The 25,872-nt window shown below is 42.8% G+C and overlaps 1 protein-coding gene across 3 annotated transcripts in view; it reads right to left on the bottom strand.

The window, feature by feature from the left end:
- Positions 1–3,669: 3,669 nt before the first annotated feature.
- Positions 3,670–25,872, bottom strand: part of ZMYND12 (zinc finger MYND-type containing 12) — a 28,551-nt gene continuing 6,348 nt past the window's right edge. For all 3 annotated transcript variants that reach the window (XM_058717807.1, XM_058717808.1, XM_058717806.1), the window contains exons 3-9: positions 20,543–20,684; positions 19,262–19,433; positions 10,772–10,941; positions 8,104–8,226; positions 7,760–7,871; positions 5,661–5,806; positions 3,670–4,028 (exon numbers count right to left, since the gene is read on the bottom strand). In XM_058717807.1, coding sequence (XP_058573790.1) covers positions 3,903–4,028; positions 5,661–5,806; positions 7,760–7,871; positions 8,104–8,226; positions 10,772–10,941; positions 19,262–19,433; positions 20,543–20,684 — 991 coding nt within the window. In that variant the 3' untranslated portion in view covers positions 3,670–3,902. The remainder of the gene's footprint in view (positions 4,029–5,660; positions 5,807–7,759; positions 7,872–8,103; positions 8,227–10,771; positions 10,942–19,261; positions 19,434–20,542; positions 20,685–25,872) is intronic.

The raw sequence follows: 25,872 nt of genomic DNA, 5'->3' as shown, positions 1-25,872 counted from the left end.
AACTCCTGGTTCTCTTTAACCTGCTTGTACCTTTCTGGGTCAAGCAAACCCCACTTTGCAGAGATCTTTGGAATTGAGATTATGTCCTGCATCACTGAATCACATATGAAAATGAAACACATTTTCATTGAAGAGTCAAAAAAGTGAGGGCAAAATAAAACATTTTAAGATTAACGAAAGAAAGAAAATCTGAGAATTTGTCATCAGCACACCCTCACTACAAGAAATACTGAAGGATGTATAAGTAATGTGAGCTCAGATCAAAGTAGGAAAAGCAAGAAGGATTAGGACGACTTTATAAAATAATAATAATTGTGACTTGTGGCCTTTTTTAAAGTTTATTTATTTATTTTGAGAGAGCAGGAGAGCGCATGTGCGTGCTTGAGTGGGGGAGGGGCAGAGATGGAGAATCCCAAGCAGGATCTATGCTGTCAATGCAGAGCCCATCAAGGGGCTCGATCCCACGAACTGTGAGATCATGACCTGAGCAGAAATCAAGAGTCGGACATTTAACTGACTGAGCCACCCAGGTGCCCCATAAGGTATATTTAAAATAAATAACAGTAATAACATATAAGTTAGGGGGCAGTAAATGGAATTAAAAGGTTTTAAAGATCCTGTATTATCCAGGATGAGAGTAAACATCCTGAGAAATTTGAGACTTTGTTAAGTTAGGAATGAATACCTGAATTTCTGGGGTAACCACTGAAAGAATGGAAACAATGGTATATACCCTACAATCTAGTAGAGAGGAGTAGAAAATAAAATGAGAAAAATGTATAATCAATCCAAAAGAAAGAAGAAAACAGAACATGAAGAATAAATAGAAGACATAAAATAAGATCGTGGCTTTAAACTCAAATAATTCAGTGTGTAAATAAAATGTAAGTGGCTAAATGATTCTTTAACAGTCACCAATATAAAAATATCCAACTATATTTTTACAAGAGATATATCTAAAAAATAAGGATACAGACTGTTTGAAAGTAAAAGATTGCAAGAAGAAACATCAAGCGTTTCAGTCAGGTTTTAGCTGGGAAAACAGAAGCCTCTAGGTGTTCAGAGTGAAGAACTTTATTTAATACAGGGAATTAGAGACTTCAATGATCTTTGAAACAGCCGGGTGATAAAGAGCAGGGAGCAAAGGTCAGCAAGCTGCTTTCACACAAAATCTGCTTTCAGGAAAGCAACTGGGTGATTTTCAGGAAGATTAATAGCTGCTCCTTCTCCTCCAGTTTCCAAATCCTGTGCAGTTGTCTCTCATTGGCTAAGCTCAATCCAGAATCATAAAGAAAAGAGATACAGGGAACTGTAGTTCCAAGCTTCCTATTGGAAGCAGAGATAAATGCTGAAGGAAACAGTGAGGATGCCTACCTGAGATCAAGCAATCCAGCCCAAAAGGAAACAGAGGTAGCTATGTGAATAGCAGATCAAAGTAGACTCTAAGGTCAAAAGTATTACTAGAGACAAGAGAATCGCTTCATAATACACAAAATAATAAAGATTCAATTCACGAGCAAGATCTAATATTTGAATTTGCACTTGCCTAATAAGAAAGCCTCAAAATATATAAAGCTGACAGAACCACAAAGAGAAGTAGATACACCCACAATCATATTGGATGGGTTTTATATACTTCTCCCAGAAATAAACAAATAATTCAACAAGGATGTACAAGATTTGAAATATGAACAAGGTCACCTTAATGGACATACATAGGGCAATGTGCTCAATAATTCAAATCTCAACAAAGCTCTAAAAGTCAGAGTTGTACACAACTGACCTCAATAAAATTAAGCTAGAAATCAACAACAAAGAGGCAATTAAGTTCATCTTGTTTCAGAAATTAAGAGTCATAGATCATAAAAAATTAAGAAATATTTAGAACAAAGAAGGGATTCCTGGGTGGCTCACTCAGTTGAGTGTCCCACTCTTGATTTCAGCTCAGGTCATGATCCCAGGGTCATGGGATCAAGCCCCACATCGGGCTCCATGCTGAGCCTGCTTGGGATTCCTTCTCTCCCTCTCCCTCTGTCCCTTCCTCACTTGTGCCTGTGCACTCCCTCTCTAAAAGAAAAAAAGAGAAATATTTAGAACAAAATGACAATTAAAATACTGTACTTCATAGTATGTAGGATAAACTAAGGCAGTATTTAGAGGAAAATTTGTAGCCTTAAATGCAAGTGTTCGAAAAACAGAAAGACTGGCAATTAAATTACTAAACATGTGAAAAAGGAGAAGACTATGGCCCATAACCAAGAGGAAAATTGGTCAAAAGGAACAATAAACTAAAACACTTTAATTTAAACAATAATTTTATAAATGCACTCAGCGGGGAAGGACTCATGAACAAGAACTCTGGGGTGGAGAAGACAGAGAACAGATATCAGAGGGGGGACGAAAGAGAAAGGGGCCAGTGAATATGGTTGAGGAGAGAGCTAGGCTTAATGAAATGGATTTGACAGACATCTTCGGAATAGGGAAGTTCCAATATTTTCTTTTAAATTATCTGCCAAGGGTTGTTGATCCCCCTCTGCACCCCTCCAGCCTTCACCAGATGTCTGTTTGAAAGAGCAGCCTCTTATCTGGGGTCAGAGGGTGAGAGTCAAGCAGCAGGGGGTGTGTTCTGGGAGAGAGGAACAAACAGCTGCGAGATGAACTGTGCAGACCATGATGCAGCTGGAGTGCCAGGCATGGGGCAGGAAGTAAGGCCCTGTGACTTTAGCCATCATGGAGAAGCAGAAGAAACCCACGGGTACGGAACAGGGGTGCCAGCAGATTTTTCCCTAGACCTGTTTATTATGCGTGTCGGGGTGACTGAATTTACAGGGAGGAGCATAAAGCTACCCCACAGGTCCTCGGCATCCTCTCCCCTGGATGCAGATCTGCCCAGGATGCAAAGTGCTAACGGGCAGGCTGCTTGGCGAGTCTGGAGGCAATAAAAGGATGTGCTAAATAACCAGAGTCATCGATGGGACGTGCCGATACAGCCATGGTCACCTCTGGGCCGTTTTACAACAATGGATGAAGTTATGGGCGGGGGAGGGGATCAGGGTCACAAAGCTATTAAAGAGAGAGAACGGGGATTTAAACCCGGGTATGTCTGCCACAGAGGCCTACACTCTGTCCTTCACATCAGCATAGATGGCTCACGTCTGTTTCAATCATTGTCAAGGAAAAGAAAGACCCCAGCCTGGAATGGTATCTCAGCCAAGCCAGACTGGGTGCTCTGCAAAGACCTATGATGGATGTCGCATTTTGCTACTTGTATTTGATATGTCTCGTGTCTTTTTGTTCTGCTATTCCTCCTTTTCTGCCTTCTTTTGCATGAAGTGGATATTTTCCAGTGTACCATTTTAATTTCTTTGTCGATCTGTAACTACCTTTCAGAGTAATTTTCTCAGTGATTGCTCTAAGAAGTATAATGGACATTTAAGTCACAATCTACCTCAGATTAATGCTAACTTAATTCCAGTAGAACAGGAAAACTTTGCTCCAATATAACTCTGTCCCCTACACCCTTCTTTGGCAAAGATCTATGAAACATGTGTCCCTGGGAGACTTCTGGTAAATAATAAACTATTTGTGCTTTACTTATAATTCAGGAAAGCAACTGGGTGCTGACAGCACATTACTCAAAGTCATACAAAGTCACGGCAAGCCAAGTGCAAAGGTCATAATTAAGATCACTTTTACTGATTTTTATGTCTAAAGCTCTATAGTCCCTCGCATATGCTGTGTTAAGAATAAAAACATGACTATGTTTGCACCTGTGTGCAGTGCCAGGGGGAAAGAGTGTGAACTTCAACAAATCATAGTACCTCAAAGCAGTCGTGCAAGCTGGAATGCATTAGACGTTCAATAGCCCCTTGAATAGCCCCTGATGCAGAGTTCATGGGTCACTAAGTGACAGGATGAGTTTCTTCAGCTGAGATAAGACTTAGTAACTCTTGAATGGTACTTTGTTCATGGACACTGAGATGGTGTTCTTTGGCTAGACCGAAGGCTCTCTCAGCATATTCTTGTGCCTGGAATGGAATTACAGTTACAAAAGGAAGTCGTCATAGGAAAGCTTTACACTGGGAAGCCCCATCTGTGCTCAACATGGGAAAGGACCCATCAGCTTCTCACGCCAGCCACCGGTGTGAAAAGTTTCCACTTTTGGAGTTTCCACTTGTTGGAGACTTGCGAATACCCACTAGGTCCTTACAACTAGCCACACACGTGCTGAGTGGGGCATGGGGGACCAGAGAAAGCCACCTGGCTTGACAAACTAAGTACAAAGTACGCCTTCTTAACAAAGTGAGATCTCCACAGGATCTGAATCAGGACCCTCTGAACCAGCACCGGGAGGCCAGGGGTGACAGGTTCCACAAGCAGCTTCCCGTCCTAAGGGGCCATGGTCTAGAGTTTTGACTTGGACAGAGGCCTCACAGGACATCCTGGGACAGACTCTGGGCTGGCTCTTCTCCCCTCCTCCCCCTTCCTCCCTTCCTCCCTCACTTCCAATAAATATTTATTGAATGGCTACTATGTTCCAGGTACTATGACCACAGGTGGAAATTCCTGCCCTCCTGGAGCTTACAGCACAGTGAGGGAGAGAGGCAATAAACAAGTCGAACAAGTAAAACACCACAGTATCCTCAATAGTGATACATATTAAGGAAAAGGATAAAGTAGGAAAGGGGGGTTGGAAGCACCAGTGGCAGTAGCAGGATTTTGCAGCTTTCGGGGGGGGGGGGGGGGCAGAGAAAGCTTCGCTGAAGACAATTGAGGAAAGACCTAAAGGAAGTGAGGTGGCAATCTGGAGTAGATATATGTGTCCCTATTCTCTAAGGACCTCTTATAGATCTAATACCCTTCACATGCCTTAGGGTAAGGACTTCCTTGAGTACACAGTAGAAAATTGGACCTGGGACTGTAGAAAAGAGATTTTTACAGTGTAAGCTTGGAAATGTTTCCCTGTTCCCTAAGCACTCTTACTACATCCCAGATAGGGTTGGTGTCCCTCCCTCGCATTGCCCACAGAGCCCCGGTCTTCACGATCACACTGGATTATAACCCACTGACTGCGAGCACCTCTAGGTCCTGGTATACAGAAGGCACTTAGTAAAGTTTGGTGAAGAAAGGTAGGGAGGAAGGGAGAGGGGGGAAGGGAATCCTAAATTTTCCGTGACACCCACACACAAAGGCCTCCTCCAGCCAGCCCTCCCTCTCTCCTTGCCTGCTTTCGTTTGCTTTGCAGCGCTATTTGCGATCTGAAATTTTATTCCCCATTAAATGTTGCCTTGTTTATTGTGACCTCCCCTCCTCCAAAAGAAGTTGGGCAAATAATGGACCCTCTCTGTGCCTCAGTTTCCTTACCTGTAAAGTGGGAATAATAAAATACCTACTTCATAAAGTTGGCCTGACAATTAACTGCATTAGTTCATGAGAAGTACTTAGGCTAGTAACGGGCATATCCCTCTGGAAGAAGACAATGCAGTTTCCATTATGCAGGCTGGACTCAACAAATGAGAAACATCATGAACATTTGAACTCTTCTGAAGTGCGGCCTTACTCAGAGGGCAGAAGCCAGTGCAACTGGGCAAAACACAGCTGAATTCAACTAGAGGAACTTCTATCTCCATTAGACATGGCGCTTTTCTGGGGAAACTTGCCTTTGAAGAATTCATCATCAGGTAGTAAAGCATGACCAGGGTATTCAGAACAAAGATAGTTTTTTGGGGGGCTGTGTCAGATGTCGATTCTCGAATGTTCCAGACTGAAGTCAGGATCTGAATGGCTTCTGCTTCCTGGGCTTCATCTGCAAGGGGAAAGGGAGGAAGCTGGAAAGAAGAAACAGGCTGCGGGGAGCCGCTGGGTCTCCCCTCACGGGTGAGCACAGAGCTGACAGGGCGCTGGCCTTGGGCACAAGGCACAGCAGGTTCTTCACCCAGAGGACTGCGGCCACACGCGAGCAAGAAGACGGGCAGTTTCAGGCAGCTCCGTAAAACCTGCTCACCCCAGTGGGTCTCAAGGTAACTTCTGTCTTTCAGAGTCCTAAACTCTCGATTTCTTAGGCTCCAAATGCAGAGGCTGTCCCAGCGGGATTCCTTGGTCCCACTTAGCTTCCGTCTGAGAGCCAGAGAGGGAGCGGGGACTTCCAGCAGCCAGCAAGCAGCTTAATCTTCTCCCAAATCCAAGGGTGCTGGCGCCTCGGCCTTGCTGCTTCCCCGTGTAAGTTTGTTTACACTTCCTTCCAGTGGTGTTAGGCCCTACTCTAGCGACTATTTATTCACTTATTATGAGTTATTTGGGGCCACATACTTCTAAACACTTTTTACATACTAAGAAGTACGTAAGAGAAGAAGACAGAAAGGGCATACACCATAACCCTAAGGTTGGCTGCCTTTGGATTTCTAAGTTTTCTGCTTTCACATAAACCACTTTTATAATGAGAGAAACTGAATAAAGTTATTAATTTAAAATTTTTTTAATGTATATTTATTTTTGAGAAGGAGAGACAGAGAGAGCATGAGCGGGGGAGGGGCAGAGAGAGAGGGAGACACAGAATCTGAAGCAGGCTCCAGGCTCTGAGCTGTCAGCACAGAGCCCAACATGAGGCTTGAACTCATGAACCTCAAGATCATGACCTGAGCCAAAGTCGGATGTTTAACTGACTGAGCCACCCAGGCGCCCCTAATTTTTTAATTTTTTTTTTAATGTTTATTTATTCTTGAGACAGAGACAGAGCATGAATAGGGGAAGGGCAGAGAGAGAGGGAGACACAGAATCCGAAACAGGCTCCAGGCTCTGAGCTGTCAGCACAGAGCCCGACGCAGGGCTCGAACCCACGAACTGTGAGATCATGACCTGTAATTTTGTTAATGTTTATTTTTGAGAGAGAGAGAGAGAGACAGAGTGCAAGTGGAGGAGGGGCAGAGAGAGAGAGGGAGACACAGGATCCAAAGCAGGCTCCAGGCTCTGAGCTGTCGGCACAGAGCCCGACACGGGGCTTGAAGTCAAGAACCATGAGATCATGACCCAAACCGGAGTCACTTAACCAACTGAGCCCCCCAGAGGCCCCTGTCCTAATTTTTTAAATCTTAGTTCAAAAGCTCTCCTCCAAGAAGTCTTCCCTATTTAACACCATCCAACTATCCTCACCTCTTCATTCTAGGACTCATCTTGTAATATGATTTGTACTTGTAGGTGTTTCCTTTTATTTCATATAGGTCCTGTGTCATCAACTACACCGCATGTCTCTTTTGAGCAGAAACTAGATCCTCTGTCCCTTTTTATTACCTCAGAGGGAACGATGCTGTACAGTGCCACTCAGTACTCACCCTCTGTTGAGCCTGGGGACAGAGAAATAATGAGACCTGGCCCTGCCGCTGAGAAGCTCACTGCCCAGTAAAGGAAGAGGTGAAGGCCCCAGAACAAATGCGCAGTATGAGAGAGTTTACCTTGCCTTATGTGCCCTGGAGAAATGGAGGCTCTGCAGAAATCACAGGGGGCTCTTGTGAGTCTTTTCCTCTTCACATCCGTACCTTATGAGCCCCCGGAAAGGCTGTGTATAGTACCAGGGCTCTGAATTCTTCCCAACACTGGTGAAATCCCTTTGATTTTCCTATCTCAGTGTCCGCTTCAGCAAACTACAGGAGATGGCACTGGTGTGCTCCTGACAGGGACAGTGGCTCTCCCTCTTGGGGAGAAGGCCTGTGGATTAGGTGGGGTGAAGCCACTGCTCTGTTCCCCAGGGAGAGCTGCCACTTACCCAAGCCGGTGTCAGTCTCAAATCGTTTGCCCAGCAAGTCTATCTGTTGGATGCGAGCCTCTGAGAGCACTTGGTAGCGATTGTTCAAGTATTTACTCCAGATCTCAGAGACCTGTTGGGAAAGCAGACACAATCAGAGAAGCAGGCCAGACCTGAGCCTAGTGTACTTTGCCGGTGGAGAAACAGGAAGAAAGAAAAGTGGGATATATCGTGTATCAGGCCATGTGATCTCGGGCCAATCATCTCATCTTTCTGTGCCTCAAATTTCTCATGAATGGTCTGACACCGGTTGTAACTTAGAAGGCCAAAGCATCAAGGCTCAACTCCCATATTCCCCAGCTCACCTTCGTGTACAATGTGTCTGCCACGTCCAACTTTTTAAGGCCATAGAAGATATTAGCCAGGTGGAAGTAGCCTCCTGACGTCCTGATATCCTCTGTTCCAAATGCACAACTGGCAAAATAAATCTACAGCAGAAGGAAGAAGGGGTGCTTCAGTTCCCTTTGTAAATCATGTATCTGATTTTAAAAACTTGTACACCTAGAATTTGTAACGATACAAATAAAATTAAAAAGCGGGCAAAGGATCTGCATAGACATGTCTCCAAAAAGATATGCCAGAGGCTAATAACACATGAAGTGATGCTCAACATTATTAGTCATTACAGAAATGCAAAATAAAATTGCCGTGAGATACCACTTCACACACACTGGAATGGCTCTCATCAAAAAGGCGGAAAATCAGCGTTGGCAAGGACATGGAGAAAACAGAACCCTCGTCCACAGCTGGTGGGAATAGAACATGATGCAGCCTCTGTGAAAGACGGTTCGGCAGCTCTCAAAACACTCAACAGTGAGTTACTACATGACCCAGCAATTTCGTTCGTAGACGCACACCCAAGAGAAATGACACCTTGTGTCCACACTAAGACTTGTACACAAACTTTCACGCAGCGATACTCATAACAGTGGAGACAACCCCAATGTTCATCAAGTGATAAATGGCTGGACAAAAATTGTGTATATCCAGAAGATGAACACTACTCAGCAATAAAAGGAATGAGGTATTGATACAACAACATGGATGAACCTCTAAATAATTCTGCTAAGTGACAGAAGTCAGATGAAAAGACAACATATCATTCTGCTTATAGTAAATGTCCAGAAAAGGCAAATCTAGGGAGACAGAAAGTGGTTGCCTGGGGCTGGGGGTCAGAGTGAGAAATAAACTGCAAATGGATATGAGGGATCTCTGGGGTGATGGGAATGTTCTAAGACTGGACTGGACTGATGGCTGTACAACTCTGTGAGTTTACTAAAAATCATTGAATTGTATACTGAAAGTGGGTGAAGTCTATGATATGTTATCAATGAAGCTATGGTTGATTTTTTTTTTTTTTTTTTTTTTTTTCAACGTTTATTTTATTTTTTGGGACAGAGAGAGACAGAGCATGAACGGGGGAGGGACAGAGAGAGAGAGGGAGACACAGAATCGGAAACAGGCTCCAGGCTCTGAGCCATCAGCCCAGAGCCTGACGCGGGGCTCGAACTCACAGACCGTGAGATCGTGACCTGGCTGAAGTCGGACGCTTAACCGACTGCGCCACCCAGGCGCCCCTGATTTTTTTTTTTTGAAACGTAGGCAGAAGAATCTGAGTTTGATCTGTATCTTAACTGTATGGCCCAGCTCAAGACAGAATCTGTTCCTCTGTTTAATTTGTTGTAGAGTGAGAGCATAGAGAGAAAAGGCAGAGGAAAAAGTGTCTTAGTCAGTCTCCTAGGTGGAAATAGATGGCACCCTCAAAGTATTTCCTGAAGACAGTTTAATGAAAGGATTCTTTAAAGAGACATACAGAGGTCAAGGAACCAACAAGAGCTAGTAAAGCCCCAGGGACCATGAACGGCAAGAAACTATTACTGTCCAGACTCCTGAAAAAGCGAGGGAGAAAGCAGGGTCACTGGGGCCCCACAAGAGCTAGAGCAATGGGAGAAGGCCACCTGCCAGGAGCTGTGGCCATGGAGGAGCACTGCTCGTACCAGAACTGGGGTGGAGCAGGAAGGCAGCAGAGAGAGTAGATACCCAACCTCTATCTCCTCCCAACATCCACTCCCCTGTCACGCCTCTCACTCTGCAAATCCAACAGAAGCCAAAAAGCAATAGAGTCCGGTCATGTAGTCCACAGAGGTCGGCCTCCCAGGGCACAGTAGAGCAGAGAATGGATTTGGGGTAAGGGGATATGGAGACTAGCCAGCACAAGTTTCCAGTGGATTTATCGACATTGTGCAGTGGCAGGCAATCAGAGGGAGGGCTGCCCGGTGGAGAGGCTGAAGAGACAACCAACTTGCGTGGAGATTGCATCCTGACCCTAACCTCATCCAGATTTCAGGCTCAGGAACTTTTCTGTCTGGTAATATTGTCCACTGCTGAAATCCTAACAGAAACAGCATAAATTCTGAAAGAATAGCTCAGTCCTCACCCTCATCATCATCTTATCTAACATTTGTACATAGTTTCATAGTTTAAAAAGTATAGTTTATAAAGAACTTTCATATGCCAACAGCTCTGAAGTAGAAACATTGATGTTATATGTAAAAACAACAGCCAAAATGCTGCATAGATATTGTCCTATTATTAATCTCTTCAATGACCCAATGAGGCACAGGCTATTTGATGATTTCTGTCTTATACTTGATGAAAGAGTTGAAATAATTGGTCCAAGATTATGGCCAAGAGTAAAAGTAAAGCCCTTCTCTTAACCAGTGTGCTGTTCTGCCTCCCTTTATTATCCTCAGAGCAGTCGGGCTTGCAGAAGTGGCGTGACCTGGCCTAAGGATGCACAGTCAGGAGGTGGAGAGGCTTGAACTCAGGTTGTTAGAACCATGTTCTCGCTGATACCTCACCGGTCAGTTGTAAACGGAAAGTTTTAGAGAAGGGCTCAGTTAAAAAAGAACAAACAAAGCTCAGCATAGCTGCACTCAGAAACATTCAGGTGTCATAATTTAGCTTGCTTACATCATTGGCCAGATGATAACGGGCTTCCTCGTTGTTTTCCTTAGCTATGTGGAGAAGTCCCAGGTTCCGATGCAGTAAAGACTGGATGGCATAAGAGCATTCCGTTGATTTGAGGACTGTCCACTGGGCTTGGGATAGGTATTCCTCAGCTTGGACGGTCTGGCCCAGACCTGCCCAAAAGAAGTAAAGAAGGTTAGAATTTATATCCTGGCCAGAGAACACATGATGAAATACGATTCAGCACCTATTCACTCATTTATTCATTGACTCAAACATTTATTGACACACAAAACTTGTACATGAACATTCATAGCAGCCTAGCCATAATAGCCAAAAAGTAGAAACAACTTAAATGCTCATCAGCTGATGAGTAGATATACAAAACGTGGTCTATCCATACCCATGGGTGGAATATTACTCAGTCACAGAAAGGAATGAAGTACTGATCCAGGCTAGAGCATGGATAAATTGCACTAAGTCAAGGCAGACAGATATAAAAGGCCACATAATGCGGGATTCCACTGATATGAAATATCCAGAACAGGCAAATCCATAGAGACAGAAAATGGTGGCCAGGGACTGTGGGATGGAGAACGGAGGGTGACTACCAATATTCCATATTGGTATGGGGTTCCATTTGGGAGTGACTAAAATGTTCTGTAATTAGACATGGTGATGGTTGCACAATCTTGTGAATACACTCAAACTGCTGAATTGTACTTTAAAGGAGTGGATTTTATGCATGTGAACTGCACCTCAATTAAAAAGTTATGTCTATGTATACTTAATATCTTTTATGTACCAGGCCTTGTGTTGATTGATGAGGATTCAAAGATGAATCAAAGCCACTGCCCTTCAAAAATTTACAGCTGGGTTCAGGAAATGCATGTGTGTGTGGCATGAAAACAAATACATTTGTAAAATAGTGTAAGTGCAACAATAGTAACATCATAAGGTTTGGAAGTGGCAGAGATGAGGAGGCGTTTAATTCTATGGATGGGGTGGAGAGGGGGCATTGGAATGGGGAGAAGCATGGTCAGTGCTCTGGATTGAATGCTGCAGTACCCCAAAATCCATAGTTGAAGCCCTAATCCCCAAAGTGATGGTATTTGGAGGTAGGCCTTTGGGAGGTAATTGGGTCATGAGAGTGGAGCCCTCAAGAATGGGATCGGTGCCTGTAAAAGAAAAGGTACAAGAGAGATGATCCCTCTCTCTGCCCTGTGAGGATGCAGTGAGAAGGTGGCTGTCTACAAGTCCAAAAGTGCACCCTCACCAGACACCATATCTGCTGACAACTTGATCTTGGACTTTCAGCCCCCAGAACAGTGAGAAATAACTGTTTAAGCCACCCAGTCTGTGGTATTTGTTACAGCAGCTGAACTAAGACAGGAAAATCTGAGCTGAGTTTGGAGGATGAAAAGAAGTTTTCCTGAGAGATAAGGGAGGGTGGGCATCCGGGGTGGACAGTAACACATGCAGAACCATGAGATACGAAATAGTGGGCTGTGTTTGGAGAACCGTATATGGGTCTGTGACGCTGGAACACAAATGTGTGAGTGATCGAGTGGCAGGAAATGAGGCTAAAGAGGCAGTCATAGGACAGGTCATAGAGGGCTTAGTAAGTTGCGCCAGGGAGCTGGAAGCACGTGGATAAAAGGTAGAGGATTTTCAGAAAGGGAGAGAGAATTGGATTTAGATACAGAAGGATACCCAGGAGCCAATATGGAGGAGGGACCAGAGGGGAGGAAGAAAACTGGAAGACTCTGGAAGACTTTGGAAATAGTTCAGGCCAGAGCCTGAACTAAGGCAGTGAGTAAACATGGAACAGATACACAAGAGGCATTTAGGAGCCAGAATGGACAACACATGGTTACTAGGTAAAAGGCACCTTTATTTCTAATGTTCAGATATTGTTGATGCTTAAAACTTTTTCTTTGGTTGTGGGGCGCCTCGGTGGCTCAGTCAGTTGAGTGTCTGACTTGAGCTCAGGTCATGATCTCATAGCTCGTGGGGCTTGGCCCCACGTCTGGCTCTGTGCTGACAGCTCAGAGCCTGGATCCTGCTTCATATTCTGTGTCTCCCTCTCTCTCTGCCCCTCCCCTGCTCATACTCTGTATCTGTCTCAAAAATGAACATTAAAAAAATTTTTTTTAAATAAAAAAACCTTTTCGTTTGGTTGTAAAGATACATAACAGTTTCCTGCCTACCTGCTTGCCTTCTAGGGAGGCTGTCAGAAAACTAAACAGAAAACTTCTGTGACAGCCTTCTGCAGAGCAGGAAGCATGCTCTGGGTACAAAGTAATTCATGTAATGGGTGCTGCAGCAGAAATGGTCAGGAGATGAGGCCACACACCCCTCTCAAGACAGTCTTCAGTTCTGCTTGTGCTTTCTCCCAGGCCCAGTTCATAGGGATTAAATAATAATTAGGAATTATTAAATAATAATTATTTAATAATTTAATAATAATTAGAGATTAAATAATAATTAGGAATAAATAATGTAGGCATTATTTATTCTAGTTGTAATCACAGGTCACCGAATTAAAGGAGGCGAGCTGAAGAAGCAGCAAGCTAAGGGAGGAAACAAGGAACTTATCTTGACTGAAGTTCAAACTAAAACAGGAAAATCCTCAATGAGAAGCAAGAGGCTGAGGCCATGATCCTGGTTCATGCGGACATGGCAAGTCACATCTTCCATGCAGATTTGCTCTGTAAAATAAGAGCTTGAGACTGCGGTCCTCTCAAATTTAAAGAAGCAAATGACTCTTAGCAAAGGTTATTTAGACGGGGGAAATTGGTAGAGGGCATTGACGTATATTGGACGTTTCTCATTCTCATTGTCCAGTTTTCATTCAAGAAGGCCATGCCAAGGAAGGAAGGGCCCAAGGCTAAGCTGTACCAGCAAATAACAAGCATCCCAAAGGAAAAGGCATCCTTGGGAGAAAAATATTTGAGGCCCCAAATTCAGAGAGCAGGGATAGTGAGGCAGGAGGAGTGCACTGCTCCAAGCAGGTCAGAACTGAGACTGCGGCTGCTGGGTCGGTAAGTTCAGGCATGCTCTCCTGGGCACAGTGTTCGCCTGGACAGGGATGGATTGGAGATACTAGATACGCAAAGTTGCCAAAGGAAGTGAGACTATCCTAAAAGGTCATGTCCTACAACATATGGAATAGAAAAAGAAGGGATAGCCAGTTAAGGAGTAATGACACTCGTCTGCAGGGTGAGACAATAGGCTTACGCCGGGCTGGCGGCCGAACTGAGAGACATTATGGAGGAAGATTTTGTAAGGCTTGGTGACGAAAGCAAAGGAGCACAGAATAAAGCAGTCACAGATAATCATCTGGGAGGCTGGGAGGCATCCAGGGGAAGGAAAGGGAATTCGTATTTACTGAGGGCCTGCTATCTGCTGTGTGTACACCACGCTAGGCCATTTGCATGCCAACAACCCTGTGAAATACGTATCAGAGGAGGAAACTTCACCCATTCATTCAACCGTACATTCGTCTAATTTAGACTCTGCACCGCTCTGCTAGCTGCTCAGCGCATGCTAGTGAGTGAATAAAACACACATGATCTCTGACCTCAAGGAGCTTATAACCAAGGGAAGTAGACACACAGTAAAGAAACAAAAATGAAGTGCTGTGAGGGAAATGAACAGAACACGGTGATCAAAAAAAAAAAAAAAGAGGGAAGAAACCTACCTTGATTGGATGTTTAGGGAACACCTCTCTGAGAAGGTGATATTTACACAGACACCTGATGATTGAAGAGAAGCCAGCTGTTGTATAAGGGACTAAAGCAAGAGTTGGAATTTGAACCCAGGTTCTCCTGCTTCAGATGTGCTGACAACAGTGGGGGAGGGTGAGTGAGGTGGCTCTTCAAAGTGTAACTGAAAATATCATCTCTAGCTTATTAAAACTCCAAAGTTCGACGGAAAGGAAAAGAAAAGGCTAAAATACCTCTTATTTTCCCACTCCAGTCTGAAGGAACCGCTAAGATGAGAAAGAGACATGTGCTCAAGGAATGTGATTTATTTAGGGGCGCCTGGGTGGCTCAGTTGGTTAAGCGTCCGACTTTGGCTCAGGTCATGATCTCACCGTTCATGAGTTCGTGAGTTCGAGCCCCATGTCAGGCTCTGTGCTGAAAGCTCGGAGCCTGGAGCCTGCTTTGGATTCTGTGTTTCCCTCTCTCTCTGCCCCTCCCCTGCTATTTAAAAAAAAAAAAAAAAAAAGAATGTGATTTGTTTAGACTGACAAAAAGGTTGAAAAAGTTTTCAGTCAATGACTGGGGGAGGTATTAATGAGAACTTCTATTTAGACAGAACCTTCCAGCTTGCAAAGCACTCTCACGTTCATTACACACAAATTCATTTAATCCTCAAAACAATCCTGTGAAGGGCACTTAGATTTGCCAAATGCTTTCTCAGGGCCCACTCGGCGCCAGGTTTGTGGGGAGGCAGGTGGGGTTTGAGCACCTCCTCTGTGTTAAGTGCTGTTCTGTGCGCGAAGACACTCTGATGAGTGAGAATAGGGACAGTTCCGGTTCTCCCTCAGCTTATAGTCCAGAGAGAAAGAGAAACTGTAATTAAGTAATCTCATCGATGGATATGTACACCCAGAAGAGGAAGAGGTTTTTAAGGGGACATATAAAAAGAAACTTGGTCCAGTCTGGGGGCTTAAAGAATTAACTCTTTAAATTCTTTTTTTTATATTTTTTAATTTTTATTAAAAAAATTTGTTTTTAGTGTTTATTTATTTTTGAGAGAGACAGAGACAGAATGCAAGTGGGTTAGGGGTAGAGAGAGAGGGAGACACAGAATCTGAAGCAGGCTCCAGGCTCCGAGCTGTCAGCACAGAGCCCGGCGCGGGGCTCGAACTCACGAGCTGTGAGATCATGACCTGAGCCAAAGTCGGACGCTCAACCGACTGAGCCACCCAGGCGTCCCCAAATTTTTTTATTTTGAGAGAGAGAGAGAGAGACCAAGCAGAAGAGAGGGGCAGAGCTGGACAGAGAACCCCAAGCAGGTTCCATGCTCAGTGCAGACTCCGATGCAGGATTCTATTCCACTACCCTGTGATCATGACCTGAGCTGAAATCAAGAGTTGGATAATTAACTGACTGAGCCACCCATGTGCCCCAAGGGGGTGGTAACTCTTGAGTTTAGACCTAAAGGATGAATAGGAGTTAGTTAGGTGGAGGGGAGGGGAGAAGAGATGGGGAGAGTGGCTAAAGAGGAGCCTTCCCAAACAAGGAGGCCAGTGTAACTAAAAGGGAGAGAGAAGATGTGAGATGAGGTGACAGAATTCATAAAGGCTCGATCACGCCGCAGCTCATGGGCTGCTTGGAGAATCTGGTCTTTACCTAGTGGAATGGTCTGATCACATTTTGTGTGGAGGCCAGACTGGAGGGAGGCCAGATCCCAGCTAGTGAGCAATAGTCCAGAAGAGAGATGATGAAACTTAGGCTAGGGAGACTTTTCTCAAATCCCACAGCTAGTCAGTGTCAGAAATACACAGAGCCTGAGCTGTATCTCTTTGTCCAGTGCTCTTCCCAGTAGTTTTGGTGGAGGGACAGCTGGAATGGGGAGCCAGACCTGAGCAAGTGAGGAGGGGCATTCTCGCAGTTACATGGCCTGGTAGAGGGGAGTAAGAGTCCAAACTGGTGAGGAGGGGATCTATGCAGAAGCAGAAGCCCTGATTGAGGAGTCAGAGCCCATGGAAGGAGAGAAGGACATCTGCAAAGGGAAAGAGTAGGGATGGAGATGGGAGATTAGTTCATACAGGGGAACTGATGAAATGTATTAATGAAAAAGGAAGCCAGCATTCTCACTGTCAGAGCAGAGAACTACAGATATGGAATGGGAGGAAATTAGATTGGGCATGGGTTCATGCCAGTACCTCTAAATTCAGTCCAACAGGTGTTGGTAGAGGTACCAGGTACTGGCATGGACCCATATTCATATCTCTATCTCTATCTATCTATCTATCTATTCATCTAACTATCTTTCTAGAGAGAGAGAGAGAATGAATTTAGATGTAAAATGTGCATACATTATTATATTCATACATATTCCCTAACTCTGTCCATTGAGAAGGTCTAGGAGTAGCCCTACCCCAACAGCAATGCATATGTCTAGTGCACAACTCTTGGCTTCTGAATCCCATTTTCCACTAAAAAAAAAAAAAAAAAAAAAAAATCAAGGCTCCTTGGAGGTATGTTGAGAAAGCAGGAAAGTGATAAAGAACATTGGGGATTGTCAAGGAGACACAGAAGCCAGTTTGAACGGGCAGCCACAAAGCATAAGAGACTCTTAAAAACTGAGAACAGGGGCGCCTGGGTGGCTCAGTCAGTTAAGCGTCCGACTTCGACTCAGGTCACGATCTCGCGGTCCGTGGGTTCGAGCCCCGCGTCAGGCTCTCTGCTGACAGCTCAGAGCCTGGAGCCTGTTTCGGATTCTGTGTCTCCCTCTTTCTCTGACCCTCCCCTGTTCATGCTCTCTCTCTCTCTCTCTCTCTCTCTCTGTCTCAAACATAAATAAACGTTAAAAAAAATTAAAAAAAAAAAAACTGAGAACAAACTGAGAGCTGATGGGGGGTGGGGGGGTGGGTACCGGGTATTGAAGAGGGCATCTTTTGGGATGAGCACTGGGTGTTGTATGGAAACCAATTTAACAATAAATTTCATATATTTTTTAAAAAAAATGAATGGCCAGCCACTTAGAATAATCTAAGCACCAAATTAATGATAGTAACAGATTATTAACCCATTGAATAGAACAGGGAACCAAGAATTCATTCTGATATAAATAAATAAACGAATATATTAAAAGTTTGATGGAATGGGATATTTCTACAGTTTCAGAATACCTCCCCATAAAATACTTACTAATTGCAAAGAGAGGGAAGAGTATACAAACAAGCCTGTCAGACGCCACCAGTAAAGTAACTTAAATGGGTATCATCAGTAATGGAACAAATTGAAAACATATGCCAACTTGCAGGATGAGGTGAGAAAGAATACAGCCCCACTTCTGTGATATTCCTGCCAAAGATACATCACCTGAGTCCAGTCGTGAAGAAACATCAGAGAGACCCAAATCAAGAGACATTTTATAGAATACTTGGCCTTTAATCTTAAAAGTGTCAGAGTCATAAAAGCCAAAGAAAGATTGAGAAACTATTCCAGAATGAAGGAGACTAAAAATACATGGCAACAAAATGAAAAGGATGATTTTGAACTGCATCCTTCTGCTATAAAGATGTTATTGGGACAGTTGGAGAAACTTCAATGGAATCTGCTTAGTAGATGATTGTAGATGGTGGTGGTACTGTGTTATGAAGGAGAACGTCTTTGCAGGAAATGCATCAGGCAAGCAACTTACTCTCAACGTAGCTCAGGGGGAAAAAGTTCAAGGTAGTGTATTTCCAATAGCCTTTCTTTTTAAAAGTTGGTTTTTAAAATTTTTTTTAATGTTTATTAATTTTTGAGAAAGAGAGAAAGAGGGAGGCAGGGTGGGAGGGGCAGAGAGAGAAGAAGACACAGAATCTGAAACAGGCTCCAGGCTCTGAACTGTCAGCACAGAGCCCAAGGTGGGGCTTGAACTCACCAGCTGTGAGGTCATGATCAGAGCCGAAGTTGGACACTTAACCAACTGAGCCACCCAGTGCCTCTAAAAGTTTGTTTAAAAAAAAAATAGTGGCTATTAAGATGTATAAAATGGTTGGACAGTAATTAAAACATTGCAGAGGCTCAAAAAGGTTAATTCCCCTCCAAAATGCTAATTGTCTTCTTGTAGCAACCACCGTGTGGGATGGAGCTCTGCCAAGGCTGTGCTTCCCACTTTCAGAACCCCCTCTCCCATCCACAGGAGCAGGTTCCTATACTCCTGTTACCATGTGACCCTGACACAAAGGTAGGTAAAGGTAAACACCACACTCAAGCTGAGTCAACACAACCGTCTCTTCTAGGAATTGAACACTGGAAATCAGATGCTAATTAGTTTCTGTTACCCTCCTTGAACCTGGAGGACATGTAGATTCCCTGTAAATTCAGCTACATCTGATATTTTGGAGTAGTGTCTTCTGTGGTAGGCATCGGGCAGAAAAATCTGCAGAGATGGAAAATAAAGCGGATGTGAAGACAGAAGCAGAGACAAGAGACAAGGCCCAAGAGAGAAGCAGAGCCCCAGCCTCAGTTGGTTACAACACTCGGATTCTAGTGCCTCATGAAGACTCAATTCCCCCGGGACACCCCAGGGTCCTAGTAAATGTCCTCTTTCTGCTTAGACCAGCTATTTAGTGGATTTCCATCAGTAGTAGCCCAAAGTTGATGACATGTGCTTCCCCACCTTATGCCAAACTTTACAGCAACACTGCTCTTTTACGAAAAGTGTCTTGGTGCCACTTCCAAGGTTGCACTCTTTGGTCACTGAAACGACCCAGTATAGTGCTCTTTAAGGGGCCCCCCGGGGATCTCAAGTCATTTCCCTTACCCAGGCTCGCCTCGGCCAGCAGCAGGTAAGCAGGCACAAGCTCTACGGAACTCAGGCCGTGTAGGTTCATGCGGAAGCGAAGCGAATGCAAAGCTGCCGGGACTGCGGCTTCGTGTTTTCCTTCAAAGAGGTATTTCTGGGCTACAGTGTAGCAGAATTCAATCAAGTGCTTCTGCGGAAGAAAAAACTAGACCATCAATGGCGGGCATGGGTACACCTGGAGCAAGGCCAACACCTAATGAACTGGTCGAGGGCACCTAGCTAACCTGCTTGTATTAGGGTGGCCATGAAATCCAAAATAGGTGATAGAAAAAACCCGGATTGTGAGTTCCTCAAGGGCCAGGAACAAGTGTCCTTTCACCGTAGTTCATTGATCAGCATAAATGAGTGCTTAATAGAAAACTATGCAATAAATATCATTCTTATATTTGTAATAAAATTGTGGTTTAGCAGAACTGTCATGTCTTAGGACATTCTAAAAAAAATCTGGCTTTCTGCTTGAGTTAATTTTGAGAGAAATATCTTCTCTTTCATTCTGGAGTTAGGATAACAGATATAGCGAATATCAGAAATAACTTAAACTCTGCATTGTCCCAAGGCCATTCTCAAAGTGCCACAATACTAAAATGGATGAATCTGGTGTTTTGAGATTTATGGCTTATAAAGCCCTAATTTTTTTTAGAATAATTGAGATGCTTATCAATGCCATAAAATCTCCTTTATGTATTCCCTAGTGTATTCATACATCATTTTTTTGACCTCCTCCTATGCAGATATGCTGTTATCAACATACTTGGCATATATGGGTGTTAAGGCTGAATTCTGTTCTCCCCTCCCCCAAACTCAAGCTCTAACCCCTAGTACCCAAGAAAGTCACTGTGTTTAAAGACGGGGCCTTACAGAGGTGATGGTTAAAATGAGGCCATTAGGGTGGCCCCTAATCCAATTTGACTGGTGTCCTTTTAAGAAGACATTTGGAAACACCAGGGATGCCTGTGAACAGAGAAAACCAAGTCTGTTGATACCCATCCTTGATCTTGGGACTTCTACGCTCCAGAATTTCTGTTGTTTAAGCCACCCAGTCTACGGTATTTTGCTATGGCAGCCTTTGGCACCTAATACAGTAGGTATTCAGTAAATATGTGGGGAACAACTGACTGAATGGTACTGAGGGCATAGAGCCACAAAACAAAGTCTCTGTCCTCAAGGAGGTTCGCCCTTTCTCCTGGGAAGTATCGCAGCACCCGTGAGCCACCCCTGTCACAGTCCCGCAAGACCCACCTGCCGCTGCCGAAGCTGCTGCAGGCCATGCTGCCGCTCTTCCTCTGAATTGTAGAAGGGCATGGTGGTGCGCAGTGGGATCAGGAGCTGACAGATCTTCTCATGGATGCTGTCCCAGTCAGCTCTTTGATGAACCACACCACTGACAATAAAAGCACGGATTTCATGATCTTTACCTTGGGCCTGACCCACGATTCTCTTGGCCCTACTACTGGCCCAGCCCTAAAAACTAGAGAAGCCAGCCCAACACATACCGTCAGGCAGGGAACCCGATGCCATTTCTGACACAAATCCCTTTTTTGTCATGAGGCTATTTGATGGTGTAAGAACTAGTTGGGGAGGGAGGCTGCTGTTTCTTTGGGCACAGGGTCACGTTCCGAAGTCACGTGGTGACGCCGTGGCTGTTCCGCTTTTCTGCTTGGTTAGGAACAACAAAGACGACTTTATCTCTCCATTGTTCTAAGACCATTTTCAGAATATCTGGACACCAAAGTTGATGGGTGAGAGGGTCTTTTCCTCGGGGAAGGGAGAGGAATTTACACTGGTTGAGGCTCTAGGAGACACTTTCCTACCATGAGGGCCACTGTGTCACTTAGCTCTGGAGAGCTCCACTTGCAGTGTCTGTTGTTCCAGGGGGCACACTGACACGAACACCCTGGGAACGGCCCCAAATCCCAGTGGCGCAGCAGGTGTTTTTGCTAGTAACTATTTCATTTTTTGAGAGCAAAACCAAAGCTATTATTTCAAAGATAAGGAAGCATAGGTGTGGAAAGCTTAAGTAGTTACTCCGAGCCTATACTCCAGAGTCAGGTGTTTTCTTAGTTCTCCAGAGGGAAGCACTGTGACAGTTGGTATAAAGCTTTTCTGAAATTTACATACAGATTTAGTATTTTTAAACACTTAATTGGACAGGACAGCAGCCCTACAGAGAATCCATTCCCATTCCTTAAGTAATTACCTCTGTGAATGATTCCCAAACCTATTACCTGATTCTGACCCTTTCTCCAATTATTTTTGTTTTACATTTCTTTTACATTTTTTAAAATGTTTACTTATTTTTTGAGGGAGATGGAGACAGAGACAAGAGTGTGAGTGTGAGCAGGGGTGGGACAGAGAGAGAGGGAGACACAGAATCCGAAGCAGACTCCAGGATCTGAGCTGTCAGCACAGAGCCCGATGTGGGGCTTGAACTCACGAACCGAACTGTGAGACCATGACCTGAGCCGAAGCTTAACCGACTGAGCCAACTAGGAGCCCTTTTTTCACATTTTTAAGTATACTTTAAATTCAGTGGTTTTTAGTATAATCACAAGATTGTAAAACCACCACCCTATCTAATGCCAGGACAATTTCATCAATCAAAAAAAAAAAAAATCCATTTGCTCTAGCCGGTCCCCTCATTTTTCTCTCCACCCACTGATGCCCAGAAACCACTAATCTACTTTCTCTCTGTGTTTGCCTCTTTGGGACATTACATATAAATGTTAACAGATAACATGGGACCTTTTGGGTCTGGTTTCTTACACTTAGCATGATGTTTGCAAAGTTCATCCATTTCATAGCACTTATCAATATTTTATTCCTTTGTACGACTGAATGATATTCCACTGCGTGGCTGTATCACTTTTAATGTTTATCCACTCATCAGTTGGTGGACATTTGAGCTACTTCTACTTTTTGGCTATGATGAATAATGCTGCTATGAATACTTGTATCCAATTTTTTTGTGAACATATGTTTTCTTTTATTTTAAAGTTTGAAATTTTAACATTTTAATAGTGTGGGAAGAGGAGAACTTTCATGCAAAAATTTGGATGGTTTTATGGTAATGTCTAGCAAATTTATACATATGCATGACCCTTGTCCAAGCAATTCTCATGTAAGAATTTGCACAACATATGCACAAAACCGCAGCAGACTACATGTGAACATATTATTACTTGCAGAGAAAAATGGACACAACTCACATCTCCATCATTCTAGACTGAACGTAGATTTTCAATTCCCTGAGCACATACCTAAGAATGGAATTGCTGGGTCATATAGTAACTCTATGTTTAACTTTTTGAGGACTGCCAAAACGTTTTCCACAGAGGCTGAACACTTTTATAGCCCACCGGCAATATATGAAGGGTTCGGTTTTCTGTATCTTTGCCAACACTTGCTATTCTCTTTTTTTAAATTAAAGCTATTTTAGTGTGTGTGAAGTAGTATCTCATTGTGATTTTATTTTGCATTTCCATAACAAAAATGTTCAGCATCATTTCATGTGCTTGTTGGCCATTTGTAGATCTTCTTTGGAGAATTGTGTATTCAAATCTTCTGACCATTTTTTAACTGAGTCTTTTAGCTTTTTGCTGTTGAGCTTTAAGAGTCCTTTACATATTCCAGACAGAAGATCCTTATCAGATGTCGGATTTGTAAATATTTTCTCCCATTCTGTGGGTTGTCTTTTCACCTTCTTGATGATGTTCTCTGATGCACAGTTTATTGGGTTGTTGTTGTTTTGTTTTGTTTTGTTTTTTGGTACTTACTTTATTTGTAAAAAAAAAAATCTGCCTTTTCTTTATAACAAATTTCTAATTCTTTTTTTTTTCTCTTTTGAGATTTTTATTTAAATTCAAGTTAGTTAATATATAGGGTAAAACTGGTTTCAGAAGTAGAATTCAGTGATTCATTACTTACACACAACATCCAGTGCTGATCACAAGTACCCTCTTTAATACCCATCACCCATTTAACCCATCCCTCTATCCACCTCCCCTCCAGCAACCCTCCATTTGTTCTCTATCATTAAAAGTCTCTTGTGGTTTGCCTCCTTCTCTGCTTTTTTTCTTATTTTGTCCTTCCCTTCCTCTACGCTCATTTGTTTTGTTTCTTGAATTCCACATATGAGTGAAATCATATGGTATTATCTTTCTCTGACTGACTTATTTTGCTTATCTGATGCACAGAAGTTTTAAATTTTTATTTTTTAATTTATTTTGAGAAAGAGAGAGAGCAGGGGAGGGACAGAGAGGGACAGAGAGGCTCCCAAGCAGGCTCCACACTGCCAGTGCAGAGCTCCACACGGGGCTTGAACTAATGAACCGTGAGATCATGACCTAACCAGAAATTAAGAGTCAGGCACTTAACTGATTGAGCCACCCAGGTGCCCCTGATGCACAGAAGTTTTAAGTTTTGATGAAGTCCAGCTAATCCATTTTTTCTTTGGATCTTTGTGTTTTTGGTGTCCTATCTAAACGGTTGCCTAATCCTAAATTACACAGATTTACAACTAAGTTTCCCTCTGAAAATTTTGGTTTTAGCTCTTACATTTAGCTCTTTTTGTATATGGTGTAAGGTAGGAGTCCAAATTCATTCTTTTGCATGTGGCTATGCAGTTATCCCAGCACCATCTGGAAGGGACCATTCTTTCCCCAGTTGAAGGTCTTGGCACCCGTGTTGAAAATCAATGGGCCATAAATGTATGTGCTTATTTCAGGACTCTCAATTCTAGTCCATTGATCTATATGTCTATCCTTATGTCAGTACCACACAGTCTTCACTACTGTAGCTTCGTAGTAAAATGTGAAACTGAAAAGTATGAGTCCTCTAACTTTGTTCTTTTTAAAAGACTTTTTGGCTATTCTGGGTACTTTGCATTTTCATATAAATTTTAGGATCAGTGTGGCCATTTATGCAAAAGTGACAGTTGGAATTTTGACACGGATTGCACTAAATCTGTAGATCATTTTTAAGTGTCACTATCTTAATAATAAGTCTTCTTAATACTTCATAAACATATTCATAAACTATGAATATGGAATGTCTCTCCATTTATGTAGGTCTTTCATTTCTTTCAAAAATGTTTGTGTATATACAGTCTTGCCATTCTTGGATTAAAAAAAATTTTTTTGACGCTATTGTGAATGGAATGGCTTTCCTAATTTTCAGATTGTTTGTTGCTAGCATACAGAAATACAACTGATTTTTGCGCATTGATCTTGTATCCTGTAACCTTGCTGAATTCATGTATTAGTCCTAATAGGTTTTTTTTTTTTTTGTAGGTTCTTTAGGGATTTCTCTATATAAAATCATGTCATCACCAAAAAGAAGTCTTTTTTACTCCTTCTTTTCCAAGTTGGATCCCTCTTATTTCATCGTCTTGCCTAGCTGCCCCAACTAGTTCTAGAACAATGTTGCATAGAAGTAATAAAGGTAACATTCTTGTCTCATTCCTGATTTTGGGGGGGGGGGGGGGAAGCTTTCAGTCTTTGATCACTCAATGTGATGTTAGCTTTCTGTTTCTGTATAAGTTTATTCACAGATATTCACATAACCCTTTACCAAGTTATGAAAGTTTCTTTCCATTCCTAATTTGTTGTGTCTTTATTATAAAGGGTGTTGGATTTTATCAAATGCTTTTTCTGTATCTATTCAGATTATCGTGTGGTTTTTGTCTTCTAATCTGTTAAAATGATGTCTTAAACTGATTGATATTAGCATGTTGAGCCAACCTTGAATTCCTGGAAGAAATGCCACTTGGTCATGATGTATAATCCTTTTTTATATGCTGCTGGATTTGGTTTGCTAGTATTCTGTTGAGGATTTTTTGCACCCATATTCATGAGGGATGTTGATCTGTAGTTTTTTCTTGTGATATTTTTGTCTGGTTTTGATATTAGGGTAATGTGGGCCTCATAAAATGAGTTGGGGACTTTTTCTTCCTCTTTTACTTTTTGGAAGAGTTTTTGAAGAATTCGAAGTTTTTGAAGAATCTTGAAGAACTAACTAGCATTAATTTTTCTTTTAAGTATTTGATAGAATTCACTAGTGAAGTCATCTGGTCCTGGGCTTTTCTTTGTGGGAAGTTTTTGGTTGCTAGCTAAATCTTTTTAGTTAATAGATCAACTCAGATATTCTTTTTCTCTTGAGTCAGTTTGCCAGTTTGTGTCTTATTAGGAATATATTTCATCTAGGTTTTCTAATTTGTTGGCATACATTTCTACATTGTATTCTCTTATAACCTCTTGGATTTCTGCAAAGTTGCTAGCAATGTCCCCACTTTGATTCCTGACTTTAGTAATTTGGGTGTTCTCTTCTTGGTCAATCTAAATAAAGGTTTGTCAATTTTGTTAATCTCTTTAAAATACCAATTTTTAGTTTTGTTGATTCTTTCTCTTGCTTCTCTATTCTCTATTTCACTTCTCTCTACTCTAATCTTTAATATTTTCCTCCTTCCATTAGTTTTGGGTTGAGTTTGCTTTTCTTTCTCTAGTTTCTTAAAGTGGAAGGGCAGGTCACTGACTTGAGATCTTACTTCTTTTATAATGTATGTGTTTATAGCT

This window comes from Neofelis nebulosa, chromosome 2, assembly GCF_028018385.1.
Source record: "Neofelis nebulosa isolate mNeoNeb1 chromosome 2, mNeoNeb1.pri, whole genome shotgun sequence".
In the NCBI taxonomy this organism is placed as follows: domain Eukaryota; kingdom Metazoa; phylum Chordata; class Mammalia; order Carnivora; family Felidae; genus Neofelis; species Neofelis nebulosa.
Note: the sequence above shows the minus strand (reverse complement) of the source record. Positions and strands in the feature narration are given on the sequence as shown.